Source organism: Biomphalaria glabrata, chromosome 3, assembly GCF_947242115.1.
Source record: "Biomphalaria glabrata chromosome 3, xgBioGlab47.1, whole genome shotgun sequence".
NCBI lineage: Eukaryota > Metazoa > Mollusca > Gastropoda > Planorbidae > Biomphalaria > Biomphalaria glabrata.
In genome coordinates, this window is record NC_074713.1 from 46636090 (window position 1) to 46661691 (window position 25602).

The 25602-nt window shown below is 35.6% G+C and overlaps 2 protein-coding genes across 5 annotated transcripts in view; one reads left to right on the forward strand and one right to left on the reverse strand.

Annotated features, from left to right (window-relative positions):
- LOC106073200 (dihydroxyacetone phosphate acyltransferase-like) overlaps positions 1 to 25602 on the forward strand; it is a 73039-nt gene that overhangs the window by 34891 nt on the left and 12546 nt on the right. Inside the window, exons 2-3 of one of the 4 annotated variants that reach the window (XM_056022343.1) lie at positions 20859 to 20879; positions 24685 to 24823. In XM_056022343.1, the coding sequence (XP_055878318.1) occupies positions 24787 to 24823 (37 nt within the window). In that variant the 5' untranslated portion in view covers positions 20859 to 20879; positions 24685 to 24786. Of the gene's footprint in view, positions 1 to 20850; positions 20880 to 24684; positions 24824 to 25602 lie in introns of those variants that run through there. The other 3 variants (XM_056022344.1, XM_056022345.1, XM_056022342.1) reach the window with 3 other exon arrangements.
- Positions 4078 to 14024, reverse strand: LOC106073199 (proteasome subunit alpha type-3-like). Its single transcript, XM_013233697.2, has 10 exons — positions 13895 to 14024; positions 11632 to 11714; positions 10598 to 10721; positions 10237 to 10338; positions 9913 to 10056; positions 9733 to 9798; positions 8312 to 8358; positions 8061 to 8128; positions 7879 to 7943; positions 4078 to 4521 (listed from the first exon to the last, which is right to left on the reverse strand). Exons 1-10 carry the CDS (start codon positions 13913 to 13915, stop codon positions 4477 to 4479), a joined length of 765 nt encoding a protein of 254 aa, XP_013089151.1. The 5' UTR covers positions 13916 to 14024; the 3' UTR covers positions 4078 to 4476.

The following is a 25602-nucleotide window of genomic DNA, read 5'->3' on the forward strand; positions in this document are numbered from 1 at the left end:
TATCATTTAGCTTAATATTTGCATACTGATTTAGATATCGGAATTTAAATATGAGTTTGTATTAGTATACATAAATTTAAAAACATTTAGAGAATAATATTACATATAATATATAATTAATGATTACCATACGTCCAGCAAAAAGAAGACAAATCATAATACCATATATATATAATATATATATAGGCCTATATAACAAAAAAGAATAGTGGGAAAAAAAAACTTGTAAGGATCCTCGAAAATCAAAGTAGTGTGACGTCAAATAAAATTAAAGAAGAGGTAGAGAATCTAAAAGTGACAATATGTTGTCTTAAGCTTTAATAAAATACAATTAATGTAAAGGATAAGGAGTTCAAGTATTAGAGTATAGGCTTTGTTCCGACATTTTTACCGTGCTCCGCAATTGTGACTTCTTTAAAAATCCTGTTCCGTAATTGTGACTACCCATATCTCAGTCGAATTGAATGTAAAATTTAAATATCTGTTGAAAAACTAAACAAAGCGTCTATTTTTATCGGAAAATGGATGGGCAATGCCTAGATACTTTCAGTTTTTCCATAGGTCTAACCATTACGGAGCAAAAAATTGAAAACTAAAAGTAGCTGCAAACTGTTCCGCAATAGTGATTCTACTCTACTATAAAAGTTATGCACATCCAACTCAGTGAATGTGAAGCCAAATATGTTTTGAAGCACTGAACTATATAATATTTTCAAATTTAATATATTGTAAATCAAAACTTAGAGAGTGTTAAGTCTCATTTAGTTTTGAAACACTAAACTAAATCCTATACACTTAAGCGAGCAATTCTTGTATGTATGTATGTATTGCGTACACCCGTAGGTAGCTTTTCCTTTGTTATTTTTTTTGCTGGTGAATTATTGCAATGTGTTTAAGCTTCGAAGTCTATACTGTCCCATACCAAACATAAGAAATGGTCATAACACAGCTTATCTATGTCTTACTTGCACAACCAGGGCGGCCCTATGTGAAAAAAAAAATGAGGATTGCGCGCGGACCAGTAAGGGTAGGGATAAGGATAATAAGTGAAAATAAAGATTTTGTATTAGAAAATAAATTCGTATTTGCATTACATTTTTATTAAATGAAAGCAGACGATGCCGTTTATTTTTTATATCACGCGTAGGACTTGCGTTTACCATGTTGATTGACACCCCAAAGTGACAAATTTGTCTTTTGAAGGACATTTTTATGAGTTTCAGGAGATTTCCAGGAGCTCCTTGAAAACAAGGTGACTACGGTAAACCCTATTATAAATTATAATGGTTTAATTTAATAATTTACACCTACAATTAGCGCCAGGCTTTTGAACCTTCGGGGTCCAATGCGGCAGCATAGTTCTAAGGCTGGCCCTGATGATATCCAGCTCGCGGTCAACGAATTTTCATCACGATGCTGCCTTTTTTTTTTTTTTTTTTTTGTTAACCTATAAACCTCGGTAAAACAGAAGTCATGTTCCAGAAGTCACCCAATAAAACCTACTCAGCACAAAGATCACCGCGCATAGACATCCCTTAAAGTGGTAGATAACTTCACCTTATCTGAAAAGCATAGTATCAAATGACGCATTGCTTTAAAGAGAGGTTGATATGTGATCAGGGATAGTCCTGCTTTTAGACGCCTCCAAGCGAGAGTGTGGCGAAAGAAATCGCTCCGCCTGTCTACAAAAATCAGTGTCAACCAGTGATTCTCTCAACCCCTCTATGTGGATCTGAGACATGAGAACTTTATAGAAAGCAACTAAGACTTCTTGAACGACTTCACCAAAGGCCGCAATACAAACAGCGATATTCTTGCAAAATGGTATGAACTTCGAGTCCGAAGAATAGTGAGGAATGCAGTATTTCCCGTGGCTGCGCAGCCCCAGCTGTGACCAACATATTTTGCCACATCCACAGCAAGCATAGCAATTGTCCGCAGGTGGTCGATTTAGATTTTCTTTTCGCCGTCTGCGTTTGTTCTCGGCAGCAGACTTTCTTTTGGTCTCAGATGTGTATCCCGCGGCCTTCGTGAGAGACCTCCAGCTGTCTCGTTCGGAGGCCGCATACAACCAGGGGCTCTCTTCTATGTCAGCCAAGGAAAGTTGACGCTTAAGCTGGTCTTTGAAGAATTTCCGTGGAGCGCCTCTGTTACGTCGACCACCTTTTTAGCTCACAAAAAAAAAAAAAGACTGCCTTTGGCATACGTTCGTCTCCCATACGGGATACGTGCCCTACCCAGTGCAACTGTCGGACCATAAGAAGTGCCATATTAAATGTCAGAAAGTAACCATTTTAGAGTTATACTGCAAATACTTTCTTCCAAGCCTATAATAGTCCAATAGTTTTACACGAAAGAAGCAATGTAAAACGTTAAGACGTGAGCTGTGGTTTTCTATATGCCTACTGTTGGGGGGGGGGGGGACTTTCTGTTCTAATCGCCATGTACAATTACATTTAGAACTGACAGAACGAAAAAGCAACTCTTCGGATTGATAGTCTTTACCCGATCTTTCATTTTCGTAATTGCAACAATATTCCCAAAATGACTTCGGGTATATATCCTTCCTTAACAAATTATTCATCCGAGCGAGGCTCGGTTACTAAAGATCATATGGAAACTTGAATGATTAGGTTTAAGTTATGTTTTAATTAAGCATGACCTCCAAAGATGTAACTAACTGTTCCATCAAAGAATTTTCATAGTGCACAAGAAAGGAACAAGATCATATGGAAACTTGAATGATTAGGTTTAAGTTATGTTTTAATTAAGCATGACCTCCAAAGATGAAACTAACTGTTCCGTCAAAGAATTTTCATAGTGCACAAGAAAGGAACAAGATCATATGGAAACTTGAATGATTAGGTTTAAGTTATGTTTTAATTAAGCATGACCTCCAAAGATGAAACTAACTGTTCCGTCAAAGAATTTTCATAGTGCACAAGAAAGGAACAAGATCATATGGAAACTTGAATGATTAGGTTTAAGTTATGTTTTAATTAAGCATGACCTCCAAAGATGAAACTAACTGTTCCGTCAAAGAATTTTCATAGTGCACAAGAAAGGAACACAAGTTGTAGCCAAGTAAAATTATAGTCTACGGCGATCATTTTCAATTTATCACCCATTATTCAACTGTAGACTGTGACCCTGATAAGATGAAAAAAAAAAGGGGGAGGGGTGCCATGTCCTGACAAAAGAGGGCGGGGGGGGGGGAGTATGCCAAGCTAGTAAATTTATTTTCAGGAGAAATTTTTTAAATTATATTTTTAGTATAATTATCAATTGATGTTTAAATATTAACGAAGTAAAATGACATTTAAAAAAAAAATTTAAGCAGGAGACATTGTTTCATCTACTAAGAAGGACCTTTTAAGATGTATACACTTTTTGCAAGAGGCATCTGCAACAATACTGACTCAGAACACTTTGAAGATGACATTTCATGACTTTGCAAATTTCTTAGAAAAATGGTCAAAATTCTTCTGACTTGGCATCTTTATGGTGATAAGGACTATCACAAAAATACATAGCTATATTACCTCAAATGTTCCTTGCAAAATATTATCGGGTAGTGCTACCTTCCTTATTATTTAAAAAAGAGTTAATTAGACCTGGGAGTATGCTCAAGAAAACTTGTTCAATGTTGGCCGACCTCACCCCTTTATTTAACATTTTTGATATCCACTCTTCTTGCTATGAGAGAAGGAAGTGTAGACACCAGGAGAAAGAAATTCTGAAGCTCAGAATGCAGAAAAATGCTAGACACCTGAGCTCTGCACCATATTTTGCAACCATGGGCATTTCCCCCGGGTCATGATTGTTGATCCCACATTGCTTGAGGGAGATCTGAGAATATTTTTTTAAATTTCTAACAGAACTTATCACAATAATAAGAGACCAAATTTAAAAAAGAAATACAATGAAGTTAACATTATTGCTTACACAGAAACCTCAAATAGTTTGCTTTAAAACAAAAAAAAGTCAGCTATTCCCCAACAAACAGGCACAAGACAAATTATTTGAATAACTAATTTTAAGTTTAAAGTTAAAACATAAACTGCAAAGACAAAAAGGTCACATGATTTCATTTTTATTTCAAATATGAAATAGACTTCACAAAAAAAAAAGTATTCAATGTAATGGACAAAACAAGGTGTGATGATAATGAGTTGGGTGTAACAATGCACACAGTATTATGTAGCAAGTCTCAAGTAAATTTAGACTTTTTTTATATTTACTTTTTTTTTGACTGAAGAAGGAAAAGTAAACATTATTAATTTTAAATTTCTTTTTAAAAAATTGGGATAATTAGAAAAAAAATCTAATTTCTTTTTTAAGTTAGAAAAGAAAACTTTCTGAACTGTTGTTGTTTTACATTGTCATATTTACGCGCACAAATGTTTTAAAAATGTAATGTTGCATTCAAACTGTCATACATGTCAGAAATTAAACATTTTCCTAATAGACATTTGTTCAAAGATCTTCATCATCTGAATCATCTGACTCTTCCAGTGCCTCCTGAAATAAAAAAATAAAAAAAATGAGTTGGTAATGTTTTGTATTTGAAACTAATCTAAAGAATTGCTCATATTTTGTTGTACATGACACAAAATGTTCTTTTCCATTCTTTATGATGTCATTTTGTTGACTGATGGATGTATAAATGTTATTGGTACAATCACAACAACTGGAATGAAACTGGTGAGAAAGTAAACACCAGAAAGGAAACTTTCAGAGCACTAAAAGTCTCATAAAATAAAATGTAATGATGAAAAGTTTTATTCAATGAACCCATGTTTTCTGTCTCATGTTTCTTTTCCTACTGTTCTGTTACGATTCTCTCTCTCCTAATCATCAGGCCTTCCGTAAACACTGCTAAAACTCAACACAACACATCAACACATCAAGAACTTGACAACAAGAGCTTCACAATATCGGGTACTTTAATAATGAGTGAATAAGTAGGTAACAGCCAATACTAGACAATTGGCATCAAACACATCAACAACTAAAATGTCACTCTGTACATCACCGTACAAAACTCTACTGTCTCTCTTTCTGGACTTGTACATCAACACATGAGGACTCGACCAGGACCGACTTCATAGCCGACTAACAGTCCCGGTCTCGACGCTCTCCGGTCTTGAACTGCCGCTTTCCTACACACTGTGTCCTCGTACACGCAGGCTTTCGATCACATGACCATAACATTGGTCATATTTGCGTGTAATCGTGTAATCGTAGTACTGTCCCTTGTCCATGGCCCCGCTGACCTGAGTGATTCACGTGTGTGTCAGCTGAGCCTATAGTTAACCCTTTTTCGACGCCAATAGGGTTATAACACTGCCCCCTTCTCAGATTTGTCCGTCCCGGACAAAATCTATCACACGACATGGGCAGTGGAGGTGAATCGATGCAGGAGGAGGTTTATCGGTGGGGGCGACAATAGGCTTATATTGCCATCTCGATGGAGCCATCTGTGTTGTATACTGCGTATGTCTCTTTCTCCTTCTGCTCCAGTTGACCTTCACCTGGTTGCACAGACGTCGTGGTTGCATCGCCATGCACTTTGGATTCAGCAACCATCGCCTTCTTTGGTCGCTCACTACTGAAGGCAGCCAGCCAGCACATGGGGAGGGATAAGATGTCAGGACTGGGGTCACCAAGATCGTTGGTCTAACAGGTCTCTTCATAGGGCTTTGAAGAGAAAGACTTGGGGTTTGGGTTTCAGGTTCACAGGAGGGGACATTGTGGCTAACATCATCTTCAGGCTTGCCCGGAGGGCAAACTAGTGGAGCAAGTTGGCAGCACTCCACTTGCGAAGGTCCCTCATCTTCAGCATCAGGCTCCAGTTCACTTACTTCACCATCACCAGGGCTTCTCACTCTGGTCTCGTCAGCTGGACAAACGTCTGCTGGGTGCAGACCTTGCCGATGGGTTCCTTGGAGTTGGCGTTCTCCCTGCAAAGCTCGACACACAAAGTTCTTGCCAAACAGCTGGGTGCAGCCACCAGGATTCGAGTTCCTCTCATCAGCACTGACAGATTGACAGATGTCTTTAATGTCCTCAGCTACGAGCTTGGGGAAAGACACAACGTTGTCATGTTCTGTCTGGCTGATGGAGGCACTCAGATCAGGTACGTCTACAGCAAAAGCGTTGGTTGAGCTATTGGTCTCTTCTCTTGTTTCTTCACCTGTCTCTTTCTGCGAGTCACCCTTGATCACATTCTGAAAGCCAGCCAACATCTGTTTTTGAAATGTGATCAAGAGCTCTACCACATCAGGTTCGAGTTCAAAGAGGAACGTGTTCGGATCTTCCTCTTCATCCACCAGGGCTTGCCGGAGACGTTCTTTAAGAGTTTCGTTGTTCCTTTCGTAGTACTTCAGTCCTCGCCATTTCAGCTCTTGTTTCAGTTCTTTCAGATTCAGTTCATCTAGCAGTTTTACAGAAGCCATAGGAAATCCCACTTCAAGACACCAGTGGTACGATTCTCTCTCTCCTAATCATCAGGCCTTCCGTAAACACTGCTAAAACTCAACACAACACATCAACACATCAAGAACTTGACAACAAGAGCTTCACAATATCGGGTACTTTAATAATGAGTGAATAAGTAGGTAACAGCCAATACTAGACAATTGGCATCAAACACATCAACAACTAAAATGTCACTCTGTACATCACCGTACAAAACTCTACTGTCTCTCTTTCTGGACTTGTACATCAACACATGAGGACTCGACCAGGACCGACTTCATAGCCGACTAACAGTCCCGGTCTCGACGCTCTCCGGTCTTGAACTGCCGCTTTCCTACACACTGTGTCCTCGTACACGCAGGCTTTCGATCACATGACCATAACATTGGTCATATTTGCGTGTAATCGTGTAATCGTAGTACTGTCCCTTGTCCATGGCCCCGCTGACCTGAGTGATTCACGTGTGTGTCAGCTGAGCCTATAGTTAACCCTTTTTCGACGCCAATAGGGTTATAACAGTTCTAATGCTGGATATACAACACATGTGTTGCAAATATGGATGACAATACTAAAACACCTGAACTTAGTCTCTAATGTTTACGTGGGATTAATCATGTAGCATATAGTAGTAGCGCAAGATTTCATGAAAATAAGGAGAAAAAAAACAAGTCTTGACCAAAGCATGAGACATGACTTGGTAACAAACAACACATGTCAGCAACAAAGAAGTCAAAAAATGTTTTAAAACTGGAGAAAAATTTTCTTTTATATAGCACAACTTTCATGCTTACAGCATGCTCAGTGTGCTATGGTCCAATCTCTTTTGTGGACCAGTGGGGGGAGGGGATATCTGGAAAAAGGTTTGTTGGGATTCAAATTTGTTTAGTGGCCAAGCAGTTTTGGCCTCTAAGCCACACAACCCACACTGGAACGATTACTGTCTTACTATAGTCTCATTATTTCATTCAGTGTCTGCCTTGCTTAAATTGTGAGTGAACCAGAAGTGTAGACCCTTTGTGTGAGTCATGTAGACGCTACTGACAGAATACTAATAGTATGTCAGGGCATCACATTTCACAAAATATACATATGCATACTGCATAAAGCCTTAATCCTCAACAGACCCTGGCATGCAAAATGGAGGTATTGTGAAGATATTAATGAAGGTTTTCAATTCTTTCCAGCTCAAACTATTAATCTATCTAGAGACAGTTCCTGCAGTTTGCCTACTGCAAGACTTATTTGTCCAGTTCTCCATCATCATACACTCAGCCATGATCTATTATTCTCAATGGATTAAATCAGCCTTTCAAGACTACAACATTTAAACTTTCACAAGCATGTACAGCTTTCAGTAATTAATAAACAAAAAAAAAATATGATTTAAAAAATACAAACCTTAGCATATTTCTCAGCTTCCACAAAGACTTCAGGGGGGACAAGAACATGTTTGTTGTCAGTAACTGAATGAGGGGAAAAAAACAAACATTTTACAAACTCTAATCATATGTCATGATGTTTAAGGAAGCTATTACAAAAGTATACATTTAAAAAATGCTACAAAGAAAGAAAATACTTACTATCACCGACCCAACTAAGTTCCAGCTCAAAAGATTTATCTTTGACTTCATCATGTACCACGTAAATGCTAAAAAGGAAATATTGAAAAGAAAAAATAATACATTTTCAATATAAAAACTGTGACAACTGACTCACAAAGTCAACAACTAAACTGTGTTAGATATTAACACTGCAGTAGGTCTAAATCCTTGAAAATCAACAGAAAAAACAAAAAATAGACATTGTAGCAGAATTCAAAAAATGAACTCACATTTTTGCTACTTCTTTAACAAGGTCTTTAATGGACATGTCTTTCATCTGAAAAAAAAATAAAATGAAAAGGATATCATTATCTACTATATATAGAAGGTAAAATAAAAAGGGTTACATAAACAGGCAATGTCATTTTCAAGTTTGCTGATACCCCAGTGAAGTATAATTTTATTCAAGCAAATCAAATCGACAATCTAAAAATGTTATAAGATTTTCTGCTTCATGATGTTTCTTGGCAATGATTGCGATTCAAAAACCTTTTTTTTTTCCAGAATACCACTGCCAGAACCATCAATGACTTTGAAAGCTTTATGTGATAAAGTGCTCTTTGGAGATAAAAACTTTTATAAAAATATGACACCTTTTGTTTTTAAAATTCTTTAGAAAAAAATAGCTCTGAAAATATACATTTTTTTTTTTCAGACTAAAATAGATCGTCAGAAATTTTTGGAAAATTGCAACTTTGCACAAGATCTCCTTCGTGCAATCTTATTTAACTGTGTTCCTCATTGATCTGGAAATTTCTATTGATGGTTCTTTTTCATTTTGGTAAAATGCTATATCATTCATTAAATTAAAAGTACTTTCCAACAATGGGCCAGCTTATTGTTTTGAGTAAGATATTTATTTAGTAACAAAGAGCTAACATTGGTCTGCTGAAGACTTTTAAACTGTAGCATTTTACATGTCAAGAGAGGATCTTTTCCATTTGCAGGATGGAATGATATCCCCAATGCTGGGAGAAAGCATGGGCGGTGAACTTGCAAGTAATGGGCAGTCCAAACGCCAAAACTCACATCATATCCATGCTGACAGATTTAATGGGATGAAACACCATCACTATTCAGGAGTCAGCTGACTACAGGAGACAAATGTCAGTCAGAAGCATGTGGCAGCATTTGTATGTAGACACCATCGGCTAGCAATGTAACAATGAAAGAGTGGCGTGGTGGATGAGTGGTAAAGCACTTAACTTCTGAAACCATAGTTTCAAGATTTTTATGACACCCTTGAGTCTCTAATGGGTACATGACATTAGTTGGGGAAAGTAAAGGCAGTTGATCATTGTGATGGCCACATGACACCCTTGTTATCGTAAGCCATAGAAACAGAGGACCATTTCTAAATCTGCCCAACAGATCACAAAATCTGAAAAGTATACTTTACTTTTTCTTTTTATCTCTAGTCTCTTAAGCCAGTACATAGCCTCTCCACAACATATCCTATGAAGTAGCTGTGAAGCCTCCATTTAAGCGCCAAGGGTCTGGGAAAGGTATGTGAGGCTGACCACATCCTTTACAGATAAGCCTTGTCTTGTGTGTGTCCTGCTTAGGACTTTGGTGTTTAATAACAAGAATTTCATCAATCAGACTTATGCATGGTTGACATAAACAATTTTTTTTTTTACATTAAACTTACTTTTAATTTTTCAATTTCTGTTTTTGCATTCTGTTTGGCCTTGCCCACAGCACATCCATAATAACCCTTTCAAAAAATAAAAGTTGAAATAAAAGCACACACAAAAAAAAAAAAAAATGTGTATATCAAACTGAAATTTAAAAATGGTTTGTTTTTTTTATGCATAAAAAAATTAAGTACCCAGGACACTCCAGAAGGTTCAACTAGATACATTTGAGGACCATCCCTCTCCATTGAACCAATGATGAGGCTAACTCCAAACGGTCTAACAGAACTGTACAATGTGTGTGCATGAACATAACCAGAGACACGTTCAGACAGAAGCTAAAACAAAGAAGCATATTGATAATATTGAGTTAGGTTATTTGGTTTTATAGACATATTTAAACTACAAAAATTCTTACAAGAAATTATTTTATTTATATAAAGAATGCCTTAAAAAGAAAATATACATTACACATAAATTTCCAATGTAAAGGAATATGTTACTGACAATATACATACCTGTAAGGGAATAGCATCCCCATAGCTATTTCTATAATTTGATGCTTCTGATCTGGCTCTATCTATGAGATGGCGGGCATCAGCATTTAAACCTGCAACAGCCTAAGAAAAAACAACAACAACAACAGTGCTTTTTATTAACTATAAATTATAAGGTATCTAAAAGGTAATATACCTGGTAAAATGTTAGGAGTGTCCTTAAGTTAGTATAAATTATAAGGTATTACTGATATGTAGGGTAATATGTTAAATCAACTTACACTAACTTAAATAAATGAATTGTTATAAATATTTTTTTTAATATAAATAATTTTATTTAGAAAGTTGTTGTTTTTTTGTTGTATCTAGATGATTTCCTTACTGCTCCAATGTGTCTGTCAATGTTAAGAATCCTTTTATTATCACCAGTTTCATATAATTTAGAAGTTATCAGTTTTTCAACACCAAACACCACACCATCTTTTCCGCGTATGCCAATGGCTGTTCTGTATGAAATATAAACAAAATACCCTGAGAGTGAATACTGAATCCTAAAAGTAGATTTACAGTAAGTATTTACAATAAATCATCACAAACTAAGACAGTGCAACAGAGGATTCACATAATTTATTTAAGATAATCTACTTTAGGCTATGTCAACACAGCTAAGGAACTTAGAACCCAATATTGCCCTATTTAAATGTTCTGTCTAATACACAAGTGTAAAATCAGTAAAATCATAGCAACAAGGTAAATAGGACCAAAAAATATGAATGATCCAGATTACTAATTAATTGCTATAGTATCAATACTATTCCAGTTGTACCAAGAAAGAAAACCTAAGAAAACATAACCACAGCAAAGTACCAGCTTTCATTCTCTTGAAAACATCACTAAACCTCAACACTCACAAATCTCTTCTTGTTCTTCAGAAAAATTCCAACCATTTAGACAACACATATCCTGCATACTGTTCACATACTAACAATGGGAGTACATAACCAAAGGAATGTAAATCTTTCATAGTTAATAACAAAAACAATATTTTCAGGCTCATCATACATGCTACAGATAGTAATCCAGTCCTCGCCCCCCAACATATTTGTTATTTTTTTTAGATACTGTTTAGGATAGGTATACAAAGTTGAAGATACAATAATTTTTTCATGATACTGCCTGAACAGAAAAACATAAAATGAAAACACTGCACCAAAACTTTAATGCCATTCAGCCTAAAATAGCATTTTTTACACAAACAAAACAAAATACTTATCACACACTACAACTATTAACTAGGTACAATAAATAGTGCTTTCTATTATGTTGACTGTCCCTTCCTGCAGATTAGTTTTTTTTTTTTGTTTTGTTTTTGCTTTTTTAACTCATAAATATTTGTTAAGGAGAACTATAACTTACCCGCTGTTTTCAACTGCTTTTTGTGCATATTCCACCTGAAAAACTCTTCCATCAGGAGAAAACTGTGATGCAGATAAATCATACTGGAAAGAATAAAAAAATGAAATTGCTATTGAAAAAAAATTCTAATCATACATTTTAAATTAAAACCAGTCAAGCTAACAACCTGAGACTGAAAAAAAAAATATTTGGAAAAAATTTGAGAATAATCCAGGATACAGCCTATCAGTTATAATAGTATTTCAAAAACAAAAACTATTTCAATAACATAAACCTTGAAGTATTTTTTAATTTAACAGATTTAGAATCCTAATATATCTTAATCTAAGTAAATGTAGATCTCGATAATATTCTATCTTTGTCTCTTAGCCTTAGGCAAAAAGGCCTATATAAAATTTTATAGTTAATACTAACACTATATTACAAACATCACTAGTATGTAAGTCATGTCATCTAAAAAAAAAGGCTATTTTTACTGCTGAAATCATAATTTTATAAAGGTTTGGAAAAAAAAATTCTGGGTTGTCCTTAAAGTAGCAATCAAACAGAAAGCCAAATATTCTGCATATATTTTAAAAATAAAATTTGAGATCTAATCAGGTTAGTGAGATTCATATTTCTCTCATCATATAAATTTTCTGGAGGTCTCCTTTATCATAAAGATGTGTTGTTACATCAGAAAAAGCATCTATTTAGAATATATAGAAAGATGATCTATAATATATACTCGTCATATTCATTCTTTTGTGTCATTTCTCAAACAGGAAGACACTCCAGTCATTATCACCCTTCTACCATTAGTTGTTTTCTTGTCTGCCTCAATTCTTCATCCTCATTTATATGTTGGAGGGTTCACATGACTGAGATGAACTACACAGTAGTTTCCAGATTAGGCAGCTCTCCATATATAGTTTTTGTTCCACAAAGGAGTTATAAAAAAACAGTGTATTGTTGAGGCTTCTTGACTGAGAATGTAGTTTTGAAGAACATGTCTGCATTCTCAGGTGACATTCCTCGAGGGCAATGTTTACTAGTCCCAACACTAAGATTTGCCATAGCAGGATAAAAGCATAAATATATATAAATAATATATATAAATCAATAATTTAAAGCATCTTCTCAAATTTTTAAAAAAAGTCTTGCTGTGTAGTTCCAGTGATTACTTCAATTCAATCAAAGTTTGGCTAACATTGATTTGTTTTTATCATTATAAATATTTTTGGCTTCAAAATATCCCAGAAATGCGTTGACAAAACAAAAATACTGTTGTAAAAAACGCTGCTCCTCTTTGATTTGAATGAAGCACTAATCTTGCTCTACTAATTCTACAGTTCTAGATTTAGTCAAGAGAAGAGTAATCTAGTGTTGGTGATCTAGATATATGTATGATATAGCTATACTACAAAGAGAAAGTATGATTTCTTTATTTGTACTAGATCTAGATTCTTATTCTAGAATGTGGATATTTAATTTAGATCTATATAGATCTAGATCTTATCTAAAAACAAAATTATAGAATTAATAGAATCTATAAATAAATATAAATCAACTAGATTACTAGATTAGATTCTAGTTAAGACTAGTTAAGAGTTTAGACAATATAATAGTAGTAAGATATAAAATCTAGTCTAGAACTAGATAGTCTAAGACTAAGAACTACTGATAGTGTGATAGTCAGAGTCAGTGATAGACAACAAAAAAAGTATTAAAAACTAAATTCTAAAGTATTAGGCTAATTTAGTAATTAGGAAACTAGATCTAGACATTCTAGAACATATTTAATAGATGAAGAACTAGAAGCCAATCCTGAGAGATTGTCACTTAGACTTAAAAAATTAAGTTCGCTAATTAGTAATTAGATTTTTATTAGATCTAGATCTAAGTCTAAGTATTCTAAGCTCCTGAGTTCTAGTAAGACTGAGTCTGAGTGAGAGTCACAGACAGAGACGACGGGTGTCACTGTCACTACCGTAAGTCAGTCAACTCGGTGTGATTATTAGATTTAGATTGAATCAATCATCAATTAATTCAATCAATCAAATTCAATGTGATTCAATTCAATGTCTGTGCCCGAAGCCCCGGACCATGTCCATCATTCATTAGAATAGATTGGTCTAGAATTTATTATCACTAGATTCTACGTGTAGATCTATATCTAAATATTTGAATGTCACTTCAATATTTACGCAAGTAATTTTATATTATGTTTGTTAATGTTTTGCTCTAAACTCTATATAATAGAGTAAAATTATTCTTTTTTTACCCCAGTGCCTATAGAACTCATGTTTTGGTCGTTGCAAAAGCTTTGTCATGAACATTAAAAACTACGGACTTCCGCTTTAGCGGTAACTAATAATTTCTAACAATAAAATGTAAAATTAAAAATTAAATTTAGATCTAATATAGAACTAGATCTATGTTCATAGATATATACGTAGTGTATGCATATTATAAATCTATAAATCCATTGAGATTAATTGTAAAAAAAAACAGATTCTAAATAGTTTTAAATGATTTATTTGTATGAGTATTATACAGTTTACTGTTTTGTTTCGATACTTCTGTTTTAAGTGTCCAGTAGGACCTATATATAGTTCAGCGGTCATCCCACAATTTAATTTTTCGGCCAAATAGATCTAAATATACTCTAAGATAGATCTAGTTTATCTAGAACCGTACCATTATTAGTAGATTCTCTAGATCTAGGCGTTTACTGCTGTTACAAAATTAAGAATTACTTTATTTTGTATCTTATAGATCTTATGTTTTGAGAACGTCCTAGCCCTAACGACTATAGACTCTATGGTAGTAGGTCTATAACCATGCCTATAACGTAGTACGTCTTTGCCCGGCAGACATTGGCAGAAAGTGTGAAAACTTCGTCTTCACTCAGTTGTTAAGCAAACTGCAATATTGCAAAGGCCTATATCTCTTACCTATACTATTCGGCAATGGAATTAGATCTTCCATGTCTTATGAGGCATTGTACCATTGATGACAACGATGTTGTTTGGACTATTTTTATTACTTAAAATCATTCTCAGAAAAGAAAGAGGACACTTCTTTACAACCACAACTGTGATGTACGTAGGCCCTATATTTATGCAAAACCTGTTACCAAAAGCTTCTCGTGATCTGTAAAATTTTCTGTCTCTGCACAGTAGACACAAGAAACCGGGAAACATTCAAACTATTTAATAGCGGTGAAGGTATAGTGATGCAATGGATTCCCTCACATTGTGGAATCAAAGAAAACGAGAATGCCAACAGTTTGGCGAAGCTAGGAACGCTTCTAGGGAGAGTAATTCTTGAAGGACTACGGGCACGACATGGCCTAAATTGTGCCGATGTGTCAAAAACTCAAACTCACAAAAGCAAGGATTTGTGAATGGATCAAGTCAAAATGGTACAAAAGCTGGGACCTTTCTAGCACGGGGCGGGAAGTCTGGAAAGTTCTCAAACGCCCAAACAATAAAGACCAGTGGTCTAGACAGAAGCAACTTTGGCACGATTTCGCACTGAACACTGTCGGATGCCTACTTCGCTCGTATCCGAGAGAATCACGATCCCATATGTCGTTACTGTCATACAGATGATGAGACAGTAGACTACATCCTATACGAATACAGGGTGCTCGGAAACACAATCGAACATACGACTAGTCTTGAAACAGAACTGGTGCATGCGAGACTCTCGCCTTGTACGGATACAAGCGAACCCTACAGAACACTGCCAGATACCTGGATCGTGCTGTAAGGGATTAATCCCAGTACAGAGCCTTAGTGCATGGAGGCTATATTAAATAGCGGTGAAAAATTCAAACTATTTAATAGCGGTGAAACCTTCAACTTTTTAATAGCTGTGAAACATTTAAACTATTTAATAGCGATAAAACATTCAAACATTAGAAAATTGATGTCTCTGTTAATAGGGAATTAAATAGATAAAAGTGCTAAATTGATCCATCCTTCTTTGCGAATCATTGATCTAAGTAAGGTTTTGATCAATAGACCTACATATAATATTATGTCTATGATTTTGATCAATTTGAGTTTTGAAAAGCTTCTTTCACCAGAAGGGACTGTCACTGGAAATGTAATCAATAAATGACAATAATCTTGAAATAGGCCTAATGAACAAATTAGAGAATACGGTAAACGTAAACCTAACATAATAGCAAGATATTGAAACAGTTCCCTGGGCTTTTATTGCTTAGCAGGCAGTATTGGCTTTATTGTCTCCATTTCTTTAGAAAGCATATATCCATAATCCATCTATTTCTTTTCTTAGAGCTATCTCCAGATCGGCTTACCATTTTCCGATATTGTCCTTTGTCATATTCTGAAAATTATACAAAAATCGAAAGAATTTTTGATGTTTCTTCAGCAGCATAAACCGTGGTTGAAGATATTACAATACCTTGTCAAAAAAAGTCTGGGGTCTGAAATGGGTTCATGAGAAGATTCGTTAATAATAGCAATGTCTTATGTAGTTTCTATTGTTTCCTATACTTTTTTCATTTGCGTTACTAAGAATTGATCCTCACGTTTTCCTTGAGCATCATCTGAGCTTCCTGCTAGTTCTTCTCAAGCATCACACACTTCTGGAGCTTGGAGTCTTACTGCTTTAGGTCTAAACTTTCCATTCTACATTCACGTGTTTCTGATCATGTTTGAACAGACACACCTTTCATATGCTTTTAAAAACGGTACATCATTTTGTAGATGAAGGAAAAAATGTGTTTATCTCAGCTCCTTTCTACGCCTATAGGTCTAGCTCTATACGTTTCACGGATTCAAAGTTTCGGCGACGCGGAAATGCTGATGAGATGGCATCAATAAGAAGAAAACTTCTGGCGTATTTAAAAGTTATCAGATGTACCCAAACCAGTGGCGTGGATAGGGTATATGATGCCCGTGCCGCCCGCACCACTCACACATGGCTAGCTACGCCAGTGACACAAACTTATTGCACGTGATAGAACTGTAAGAGAGAGACGCGGCGGTGTATATCATGGGCGTAGCCGGGGGGATGTTCAACCCTCCCCCCCTCCGAAATGAAATCCCCCCCCCCCGCAGGGGGGAGGAATCGCAATTTAGTGACAGATTTTTTGCTTTGATTTTGTTTATTTTAGGTAGATTTTAATACTAAACTATCACTTGCCCCAGCACAGCAAAGAAGGTTTTGAATTTAAAACCCCCTATTAGGGGTTTTTGAGTTTAAAACCCCTACCAGGGGAGTTTTAAGTTTAAAACCCCCTACCAGGGGGGTTCGCAGTTAAATTCCCCTCTTCTATAACAAAAAAAAAAATGCAAACGACAATCACCCAAATTTCACGAGCACAGTTAAGGAAGATTTTGATTTTTAAACCCCTTCCAAAATTTCCGATAAACCCCCTCTTCAATATAAAAAAAGAAAATTACACACTCAAAATTCTATGAGCGTAGCCAAAGGGGTTTTGAATTAACCTCCGACCCCTCTTCAGTAGGGTTTGAAGCTAAAAAAAATACCTCTTCAAAAAAGGAAAATACGCACTTAAAATGTTATGAGCGTAGCTAAATGGGTTTTGACTCAGTTTTGAATTTATACCCCCCTTCAGCGGGGTTAGAAGCTAAAAATACCTCTTCAGTATGAAAAACAAAAGCAAATTATGCACTCAAAATGTTATGACCGTAGCTAAATGGGTTTTGACTCAGTTTTGAGTTTAAACCCCCCTTCAGTGGGGTTTGAAGGTAAAAAAATACCTCTTAAATATTAAAAACAAAGTAAATTATGAGTGTATTCAAAGGGGTTTTGAGTTTAAACTCCCCTCCAGTGAAGTTTGAAGCTAAAAAATAGCTCTTCAATATAAAAAATAAAATTACACACTCAGAAATCTATGAGCATAGCCAAAGTGGTTTTGAGTTTAAACCCCACGCAAGCGGGGTTTGAAGCTAAAAAATACATCTTCAAAGTAAGAAAAAAAGCAAATTACGCACTCAAAATGCTATGAGCGTTGCCAAAAGGAGTTTTGAGTTTAACCCCCCCCCCTTCAGAGTGGTTTGATGCTAAAAAATACCTCTTCAATATAAAACAAAATACACACTAAAATTATTTGAGAGTAGCCAAGACAATTGGGGGTTTTGAGTTTAAATCCCTCTCCTACAGATGGCTTTTTTTTTAAAGTTTAAAACCCATCCATATGGTTTTGAGTTTAAAATCCCCCTACAGAGCGTTTTGAGGTGGAAAACCTCTATCTTCAATATTATTCTAAAGCAAACTACAGCTACTAAATTCTATGACCGTAGCTAAATGGGGTTATGAATTAAAAAAAAAAACATAACTCCAGAGATTTTTTAGTTTAAAACCCCCAACAGATGATTTTGACGATAAAACTTCACTTTTCGATATAAAATCTAAAGCAAACTACAGTCACTTAATTCCAAGAGCGTATTCAAGAGAGGTTACACATTTCTACAAGTGGCGGGGCTCAATAAATAAAGTGCAGTGAATAGTTTGAAAAACACTAAATAAGGCTTAACAAAGATGGCTAAGACAGATTTTAGGAGTCAGTTATAGAGATCGGTTGTAAATTAAGGAAATCCTATGCCGAACTGGGAGTCGACCCCTTAGTAAGATTGTGAGAGAGCGTCGCGTGAGGTTTGCGGGACATGTTCTCCGACTAAATGAATTAGGCATTAGAAGAGTTGCGATGACATCCTAGTACAACTTGGCGCCACACATTCATGGAGGTCCTCAGAGCAGGTAGGAAGAGGCTTCAGACATTACCAGTGACAGATTTTTGTGAAAACAGCTTGATGGCATTTGCGCCGAACGACGCGGGAGGGTCTAAGTCAGTAAGAATAGCACATTAGATTTTTGAAATAAAACTTTTTAATAGCAGGAAAATGCACTGTAGATACCTCAGAATATGCATTTTATTGGCTTTCAATATCAGAAATAGTGCTTGGCGGCGGGGCTTCTCCCCGCGCTGGTGAAACTCCTAGCGCTCCCCCAGACTCCCTTGCTAGCAATGGCAGGGAGTCTACAATTTTCCCACTAACTCCAGGAAGAACCTATTCTAGGGCACAATAAGCGTCTTCCGAAAGAATGATGGGTCAGAATGTAATAAAGATTATATACACACACACATATACATACATATAAATATATTTTTTTCGCAGGGGGGGGGGGAGAAAAAAAATCCCCCCCCCACCCCCACCCCCCCGAAAAAAAATCCTGGCTACGCCCATGGTGTATATGAATATATTTCACTTAGTTCTTTTAATCTGTGCTACCGGTATAGGCCTAAAAATCATTGGAGTAGACCCAAGTAGGACAATAGCAAATGTGTCGTCATTTCTAGTGTGAGACTTGGTAAACCAAAAATGAACAAATTTTGCAAGCTGTAAAGCGAGCAATAGAGAGATGAGAGAGAAAGAGAATGAGAGAGAGAGAGAGAGAGAGAGAGGGAGAGAAAGAAAGAGGGGGAATATTGGAGCAGTTTATTAGCAGACTTTTTTTTTAAATATTCATCAGTCCTAAATATATACTTTTCAACAACTAGAAACAGGCCTATGCTGCCTTGTTGTGTCGTCAGCTATTCAACTTTCCTAGCATGACCGCGAATTTGAATTTAACCTTTGACCCATTGTCTTTCTAATCTTTCTTAATGATTGAACGCCTGAAACTAATAAGACAAAAAAAAAAAGGGGGAAATTACCATTTCTGATGTTCGTATTCACGTGTAGCAGTGTTGGCTATACACACTTGTACATTTGCATAGATCAGAGGTGTCCTACCTTTTTTATTCTGGGGACCTTGTCAATTTCTGACCCGCGTGTCACGGGTCACAATCCCCGAATAAAAAATGAAGCAATGGATTTGAGCCTCAGCGGCTCATCGTGCAGTGTGGGTAAAAGTTTCGGGAAGATGGATAGCAAGACCTTATGTGTGCCGGATATTGCCGCGGGCCGAGGTTTGGGTATCACTGGCATAGACCTTCTGGCTTAATCGATATTTGTTGGTCTAAATTCACGACTTAATAAAACGTTTCGACCAAGTTGAAAATATTCAACAGTTGTCAACAGTCATAAACTAATGGATTGATACAATGTACCTAATCACAAATGTTTGGTTAGTATAAAGTATTGTCCAATACGTTTCTCACGATACTTTTATTTATTACTGTTTTTTTTTTTAAATTGTTTTATTTTTATAAAGTTCGCAATTTTATTTTATAGAGTTCACAAGCTATTCCTTTTTATCAGTCATCTCTCTCTCTCTCTCTCTCTCTCTCTCTCTCTTATATCACAACTCTGTCTGTCTGTCTATCAGTCCGGTAAAAAGTTTGTAGCCTACACGTTATTTCTCCCACACCCACTCTCGGATGAAGTGGAAATTTTGCACAATTATATATTCATTGGCATAGACAAGTTATGAATCAATAAAAACAATTAACTAATTAGTCAATTTATTACTGGCGATTAATTATTTTGTTTGATATCATATAAGGAAATAAATTCTATATTATTGAGAGATATACTTGTAATTGCGGAGTTCTTTCCCTTAGATAAACCTTTTTTTTTAAAGTGTTTTCTTTTTTAAGTATATTTTTCTTGTTTAATTAATTGACACAGTTTCAGTTCTCTAAATTATATCTAATTGGTTCCAACCCTCTAAAGCACGGGGTTGCACCCTTGATCTGTGCGCATCCATTTTCTTCAGAGACTGAAATAGCCGGTTCCAACCCTGAGATAATTAAACCTTTGTCCAGCGTGTTCCCAAAATTTTTCTTTAATGGAACACTTCGCACATTCTGAGTTTTTAGCGGATCACTGTTAAATTTTAATTAGAGTGATAATTTCACGCGGTGGCCTACTAGTAATTCGTGAGACATCTATTCAGTCCTCTGCGGAACACAGTTTGGGAAACACTGTCTTAGTCTTTTGGATCTCATGGCATCATATTTACACAAACGTATACAAAATGTAGACAATGATACATAGATCTAGATCTATATGAAACGTTATGATTTTTATTTTTAAGGAATGTCTATCGGACTTCTTTATTAGATAAAGATCCAAAGAATGTGAGATAAATTTGTACCCACAAAAGTTGTACCATAAAATATGTCTCATGCTCGGTTGTAAACAAAAACGTCTGATGCTTGTTGGCCAATCAAATAAATTGTTTTGGCTTCTGATTGCCGACCACGGAGATAGCTACTATGCTAGATAGATCCAAGTCTTAGAAAAATGCCGACTGCAGTAATTAATAAATTATAAAGCTTTAAAATGATTTAGATCTATATATAATCTAGATCTCATAAAGAAAAAATAAATTTTCTTTGACTTAATCTTATTCTCTCTTTAAATTAGTTCTAGATCTATAGAATGTCTAGACTATACTAATCATGTATTAATTTAATTTAATGTTCTCTCTTCTGACTAAGTCTGTCTACTCTATTACTAGTATTAACTAGTAGTATTACTCTAAGTAGTCTAAGTAGTAAGTTTAGTAAGACTCTTAAGTAAGAGTAAGAGTAGACTATTTAATAAAATATAATTTATGACATTTATGTTATGATGATAGAGTCATAGACGTCTATAATTAATTTAATAATAATTTAAGACGTCACTAAGTTCACTAAGACTAGATAGTACTCATAGTAGATTGACTAGATCTAAGAATACTAAGAATAATGATTAGTGGATTAGATTAATCTTGATTAGATTGTCAAAAAATACCCCCCTACCCCCATAATCATCTTCTTCATATTTTTATTATTAGATAGATCTGGAGTCTAAAGAACTAGAATAGATCTAGAAGAACTACTATTACTAGATTATCATTAGTTGGAGTAACATATATATATATATCACATAATGATAATGAAACTAAAGCTAACATCTTAAATAAATACTTTGCATCAGCATTCTCAGCCCCAGGAGACAAAGACATATTACTTAATTTTAACCAAGTAGACAACATGGGAGATATAGAAGTACTAGAAAAGGGAATCCAAAAACTATTAGCAAACATTAAACCCTCCAAAGCATTGGACCTGATGGTATTCCAGCTAGATTACTCAAAGAACTAAGCAATGAGCTAGCACCAGTGTTTAAAATACTTTTTCAGGCATCTCTTAACCAAGGCAGAGTACCAAGGGATTGGAAAGAAGCAAACATCACCCCCCTTTTTAAGAAAGGAGAAAAATCTGACCCAGGAAACTACAGACCAGTATCACTTGTAAAATCCTAGAACACATAATATGTAGCAACATCATAAACCACTTAGACCAGGGGTTCTCAACCTTTTATGCTCGGCGACCCCTTTTTACAATCCCCCACTCTGCCGTGACCTCCCCCCCCACACACACACATACAGCAATAGTAGAATAGACAATAACAATCCATATTTTCGATGGTCTTAGGCGACCCCTCGCAAATCGTCAATCGACCTCCCAAGGGGGTCACTACCCACAGGTTGAGAACCCCTGACTTAGACAAACATAATGGTTTTACTCCATTTAACATAACTTTAGGAAATATAGATCATGTGAAACACAACTAATAGGACTAATTGATGATTTTTCAAAAGGTTTAGATAATAGTGAGCAATTTGATGCTATCTTACTAGATTTTTCCAAGGCTTTTGACAAAGTTCACCACACCACCATAGTTTGCTTAAAAAATTAAAATATTTTGGCATTGATGGTCCATTAATTGCATCAGTGGATTAAAGATTTTCTGATAGGGAGAGAACTAACTGTAATAATAAATGGCTCTAAATCAACACCAATAACAGTAAAATCAGGTATACCTCAAGGAACAGTCTTAGGTCCACTACTATTTTTAATTTACATAAATGATTTACCAAACTGCATTAGTTCAGGAACAAAAGTCAGATTATTCGCAAACGATTGCATAATATATAGAACAATAAAAACTACACAAGATACAGAAATTTTACAAAGAGAATTAGATGAATTACAGAAATGGGAATCAAATTGGAGCATGTCTTTCCACCCATAAAATGTCAGTTATTAAGAGTAACAAAAAAAAAACTAAAATAAATTAATTCCACTTATCTTATTCATGGTAAACCTGTAACACAGACTAAAAACACAAAATACGTAGGTGTTATAATAAATGAAAAACTTTCATGGAATCCACATATTGATGAAGCTATCAAAAAATCAAACAAAGCATTAGGGTTTATTAAAAGAAATTTCTATAAATCAAATAAGAACATAAAACTAAAATGTTATTTAACCTTGGTTAGGCCAATAATAGAATAGGCATCCTCTGTTTGGGACCCCTCAACTCAAGAAAACATTAAGAAACTGGAACAGACACAAAATAGAGCAGTGAGATTCATAACAAACGAATATTCACATTTGACTAGAGTAACACCTTTAGTAAAATCACTAAATTTAGAAAGCCTTCAGGATAGAAGACTGAAAAGTAAAGTAGCAATTATAGGCTACATAAAACACTGAACCATAATCTTAAAATACAAAAACAAAATTTATTAAAATACTCAGATAGACACAAAGATAAAGGCACATTCCTCGTCCCATATGCTAGGACAAATTGTAAAAATGCTCCTTCTTCCCTAGTGCTATTTAGAGCATGGAATGGGTTGCATGAGCTAGCCAGGAAAACCAGTGACTTGGCAGAATTTAAGTAATTGGTTAATATGCATGACTGAATGCATGACGCGTAGGATGTAGTCATCTTCTTTTTTGAAGTAACGTCTGTATATTAGACACTAGATCTAATAAAAAAGACTACCATATTATATGGCATGACATGATTATGATGTTAAGACCCATTCTAGCTTACCATAAACAGAGAGAAAGCCAGAGTGTTCAAGATAAAGGCATCCTACAACGCACCCATTACAGTCCAAGGTGAGGCACTGGAAGAGGTGGAAAACTTCACCAAACTCGCCAGTATCCTAGACAACCATGGAGGAACAGAAATTACAGATATATGCAGATTTCAGAACCCGCATTGGTTAAACTCGATCAACCTTCCTTCACCTGAAGAACACCTTGGGATCTAGGGAAATAAGCACCACCACCAAGATCAGGCTCTTCAATGCCATTGTTAAGCTTATACTACTTTATGGAGCAGAGACCTGGAGAACCATCAGGTTTTCATCAATACCTGCCTAAGGAAGATTCGTATGATCCGCTGGCCAGACAAGATCATGAATGAGAACAAAGCAGCAGCTCATTAAAGTAGATATCCTTCAGAGATGCTGGAAATGGAGAGGTGACACCCTTTACAAGCCTGCATCCAACATAACTCGGCAAGCCCTAACCTGAAACCCTCAAGGAAATAGAAAGAGGGGACTGCCCAGTGTACATGGCGCTGCGATTTGGAAGCAGATGGGTAAGACATGGGTACAGTTGGAGAGACTCGCTGAGACGCCTGGAGAAAGCTGGTTGGTGGCCTTTGTCTCAGACCGGACCACAGGTAGAGGTGGTGAGATGAAGATGATGATTAAGATGAATGAATTGATGATGACCTCGACTCTAGATCTAAATGATGATAAATGAATCATTATTAGATTTATGTATACATAGATTCTAGATAGATACAGATCTAGATTCTAGAACTAAAACAAAGTAGAAACTTGTTATATTGCATTGTCACTTAAATAAATATTCATATTTGATTAGAGCAACACCTTTAGTAAAATCATTCAATTTAGAGACCCTTCAGGAGAGAAGACTTAAAAGTAAAGTAGCAATTTTACATTAAACATTGAACCGTAATCTTCAAATTAATGCAAAAACAAAACCTTATAAAATACTTAGAAAGACACAAAGATAAAGGCACATTCCTCGTTCCATATGCTAGGACAAATTTGTACAAATGCTCCTTCTTCCCGAGTGCTACATATAGCATGGAATGGGTTGCCCCCACCCCTACCCTGCTCCAATAGCATACATAGTATATAATGACTATATCTACTAAGCTAAGAGTCAGATGAGATCTAGATATTATCTCTCTCTCTCTATATATATATATATATATATACTTTATGCTTCATTTCTAGATCTAAAGTACAACCCTAAACTCTTTAGATAAAGCCTTAAGGCTCTGTGTACAATTAACAAATCAGCATCACATAGCTAAATTGGATCTAGTCTAAATAAATATGGCAGAACAGTCACGCAATTCCTGGATCAGTAAAGGTATCTATAGAATAAAATTAATTAGTATGTCTGATTATACTATAATGTAAATAGATAAAATATATTGTATATTGATAATATAACAGCAGTTTTGTCTGCGTTATATGTGGCAAGAGAATCCACTGCCGAGGACATGTCTGCTCTGGATGTAGCAAAATATCAAGGTTGCATTATTGGCTGTGTGGCCATGTGAAATACTGCACTCCTCATTAATCTTTGGACTCGAAGACAAGCCTTATTATGTGGCAAATATGTAGAATATAGCTGGGCCCCGCATATCCACTAAAAATACTGCACTCCTCATTTATCTTTGCACTTGAAAGACAAGCATTATATATAGTTAATATAGATTTGAATCAGCCAGGAAAATCAATGACTTAATAATTAACATGCAAGATAACTAGCCGGGTGTCATGTGGCCATCACAACCACCTTTACTTTCCCCAACTAAAGTCAGGTACCTATTAGAGCTGGGTGGACTCAGAGATGCCCTAAATATCCTGAAATTCAAAGTCCCAGTTTTCACCAGAATTCGAACCCAAGACCCCAGGTTCGGAAGCCAAGCACTGACAATATAAACTGTATATAATGGCATAAGTTTGCAATAAGCTCTATTTTTAGTGCATTATTTTTTTTCCCTCTTGCAACCGTTAGACAATAAATAGACAGGGTAATGAGTAAGAATATCGATACAAAATGATTATTACGTCCATGCCTTATGATGTTGATCAGTGATTTAAATCTTTCTAATTCATTGGTTTTACTGATTTATTTAGGCA

Bases quoted from the DNA above. Each gene is read 5' to 3' on its own strand.
- LOC106073199 (XM_013233697.2), bottom strand. From the start codon at position 13,915: ATGAGTTCTATAGGCACTGGG. The intron at 10,722-11,631 runs GTAAGTTATAGT...TATTTCATACAG, and splicing joins AAAGCAGTTGAAAACAGCGG to AACAGCCATTGGCATACGCG. The intron at 4,522-7,878 runs GTTTGTATTTTT...TTTTTATTTCAG, and splicing joins AAGCTGAGAAATATGCTAAG to GAGGCACTGGAAGAGTCAGA.